Here is a 3021-nt window from a genome sequence, read left to right on the forward strand (position 1 = left end):
ATAAATCCGAATTAACGGCCAAAGCCCCCTCCATAGCCCCCATAGCCCCCATAGCCTCCTCCATATCCGCCATATCCGCCACGACCAAACCCGCCATGTCCGCCACGACCAAACCCGCCATGTCCGCCACGACCAAACCCGCCAAATCCGCCACCACCAAACCCGCCAAATCCGCCGCCATATCCGCCACCATATTGGCGTTTCGTGCGCACCAGTTCACCGTCCAGATCCGCAGCTGTGCTGAATGTAACAGCTAGAAGCACAGCTAAGGCGAAAACAAACATTCTGAGTGAGCCCATTTCTATTTTCTTATTTCTTGTCTTAATTCACCAAATATCTTCGACTGAAATTGTTTACAAACAGTGCAACACTTTTATACTGGCAAGACCTTCGCTTGTGTCTATGGTACTCATTCAGATCAAGAAAAAATCCCCAGTTTTTGGACATTTTTATAAACAAAAAAAAAAAATAACTCGTTAGGACAATTGCAAATTACTTAAATACCTGATCAGTTTAACTTGTGCGTTCTAGCTTTGGAAGGCAATTAGCACCAACATTTCGATGCATACATACATACAAATGTACATACATATATGCACATTAGAGTGTCTCACCCTACATGGAAAAGAAATCAGGTTCCTTTCCTTAAACGATCAATCACTAAACGATTTCAATTGTTCTCAGCGTTATGTCTGATCTAAACAGAGTTGAGAATACAGATAAAAAAAAAATAAGTTTGTGGGATAAAATGTGTATGTACATATATACATACATATACATATATATAGTATATGACGGATGAAAATATCTCTTTCAGGGTACCTTAATCACCAAAATCAGTTCAAATATGGCTGAGCTTTTCAAGTTTATACGATAGTTGCATTAAAAAACTAACGCAAACTATTTTGGAAAATAGTTTTCCAGCTGGAACTAGCAGCTTCTGATCAAAATTAGATATCGCTAGCTTAAGGTTCTTTCCCTAACAATCTGGACCAGATCCGGTAATTATAGAATAAGCGAAGAGTTTGCCCTCAAAAGTGGAACAAAGTTTAGAAGTACGGGAACGCAAAAAACCACATTTCGTGGCCAGAATTTGAGAAACAGCTGATTCACGTTGTTTTTGTTTTTGTCACACATGCAAACACTTGGAAATTGAATTTCGGTTCCACAAATTTAATTTTAAGTATATAAAGATTGAAAATACATCAACAGGACGTTCACTAGTCCTTAAAAGCACCCAGTAAATGCAGGCTACATGTAAACACAAAACAGCTGATATCACTTTGACACTTTATCCATTTTTACCCGGAGAAAAAGTGCGGGCCTTTTTGCGCAGGAAGAAGAAGACACTTACGATCCAATACGTCCCAACTTTTGCTCTCTATTACCCATTTTGTTGAATACGGGAATGATTTCTGGGCTGTTTCTGCAGCGTTTCAGGAGTGTAAAAACATTTTTTTCGGCACCCTGTAAAAAGATCTAAACCGCATTTTTATTTGATGTCCGATTTCTATAAATTACATACCGTTGGAAGGGTAATAAAAAAACTTACTTCTTCAGAGACGATTATCCTATCATTTCAAACTAAAAAGTTATAATTCTTTTCCTAAAAAGGGCACCCTGTTATGTACGCGTATGCACCTGTAGGTTTCCTTAATAACTTTACAACGATGAATCACTTATAGAAATTGGACATCAAACAAAAAAGTTATAGATAAAGTCGATTTAGATGTTTTTACACGGTCGCGAACAAAATTTTTAGTTTCCTGAAGTACTCTCATAGGGAAATTTAACTTTTTTTTCGGGCCATACACCGTGATACGGTCTAATGTATGCATGTGCATGTACATAAGTATGTAAGCAAGTGTGTAAATAAATTATTACTGTACTGAGATTATATGTATGTGCACAAATACTTAAAATTGCAATAATAATGATGATGACATGATGACAAAATGAACACAAAAAAATTAAATTTTGCCAAAGTCAAAAAAGCAATGTCTAAATAATAAAAAGATTTCGGCAAAAGTTCACCAAAGTTCGCCGAAGATTCAAGAAAACCGGTTACTTGGGTGTTTCTACTGTTCAATTCAGTTGCTAGCTACACTTTGAAGTGGTTAAACATTTGGATGCGCGTAATGGATCTATTTGTTGGCAAAAACTTTACAGAAGCTACATACATAAGTACGTTAGGGTGATCCAAAAATGCATGTGAAAAAGTACATTTTTATGCTCTCACCCCCTAGGATGGTTCTATTCCGAAAAAACTATACACATCTATATACACTAGTGTTCGCCCAGCGGTTGAAATTCAACCGATAAAATTAAGGATGGTTTATGTAAGTTGAGAGAGCTAAAATAACATTAGTTGGAATGGGTTAAGTGGAGGGTAGTTTAGCTTAGTACTTGGCATAACATAACATAACCATAACATGAGAATAAATAACATAACATATGAAGCATAACACACCACAATATAACATCGCACACTCTTCAGTTGTATTTCCTTTTTATCCCTTTTTTCACCTCTATCTAAATCTTATTTATTTTGGTTCATTTTATGCCAAATGATGTTGCCTTTGATGCCACATCAAGTGATATCATGTCATGTGGTGAAATTGGGTGTGGTGAGCTGCGGTGTGGTGGAATTGGGTGTAGGAGTTACGGTGTGGTGAATTTAGGTGTGGTGGATTCAGGTGTGGTGATTTAAGTTATGGTGAGAAAGTTGAGGTATGGTGAATTTTGGTGTGGTGAGTTGAGGAAAGTTAAGGTGTGGTGAGAAAGTTAAGGTGTGGTGAATTAAGGGTGGTGGATTTAGGTGTGGTGGATTTAGGTGCGGGGGTTAAGGTGTGGCGAGTTGAGGTGTGGTGAATTTAGGTGTGGGGAGTTAAAGTGTGGTGAATTAATGTGTGGTGAGCTCAGGTGGCGTAAGTTTTTAAGTTAAGATGAGTTAAAGTTTATCCTTATGTTCATCTTCATCTTCATCTTCATCTTCATCTTCATCTTCATCTTCATCTTCAT

The 3021-nt window shown here is 37.5% G+C and overlaps 2 protein-coding genes across 4 annotated transcripts in view; both read right to left on the bottom strand.

Annotated features, from left to right (window-relative positions):
• LOC118735650 (FAM172 family protein homolog CG10038) overlaps nt 1–3021 on the bottom strand; it is a 162438-nt gene that overhangs the window by 115574 nt on the left and 43843 nt on the right. The gene's annotated exons all lie outside the window — the stretch shown is intronic.
• Nucleotides 12–284, bottom strand: LOC118750111 (neuropeptide-like protein 29). Its single transcript, XM_036484850.1, has one exon. The coding sequence runs from the start codon at nt 282–284 to the stop codon at nt 12–14; it is 273 nt and encodes a 90-aa protein (XP_036340743.1).

This window comes from Rhagoletis pomonella, unplaced genomic scaffold (genome assembly GCF_013731165.1).
Source record: "Rhagoletis pomonella isolate Grant_MI unplaced genomic scaffold, Rhpom_1.0 Rhpom_scaffold_00001, whole genome shotgun sequence".
NCBI classification, from domain to species: Eukaryota; Metazoa; Arthropoda; class Insecta; order Diptera; family Tephritidae; genus Rhagoletis; species Rhagoletis pomonella.

What these genes read in the sequence shown, in the direction of transcription:
- LOC118750111 (XM_036484850.1), bottom strand. Translation starts at nt 284, where the DNA reads ATGTTTGTTTTCGCCTTAGCTGTGCTTCTAGCTGTTACATTCAGCACA.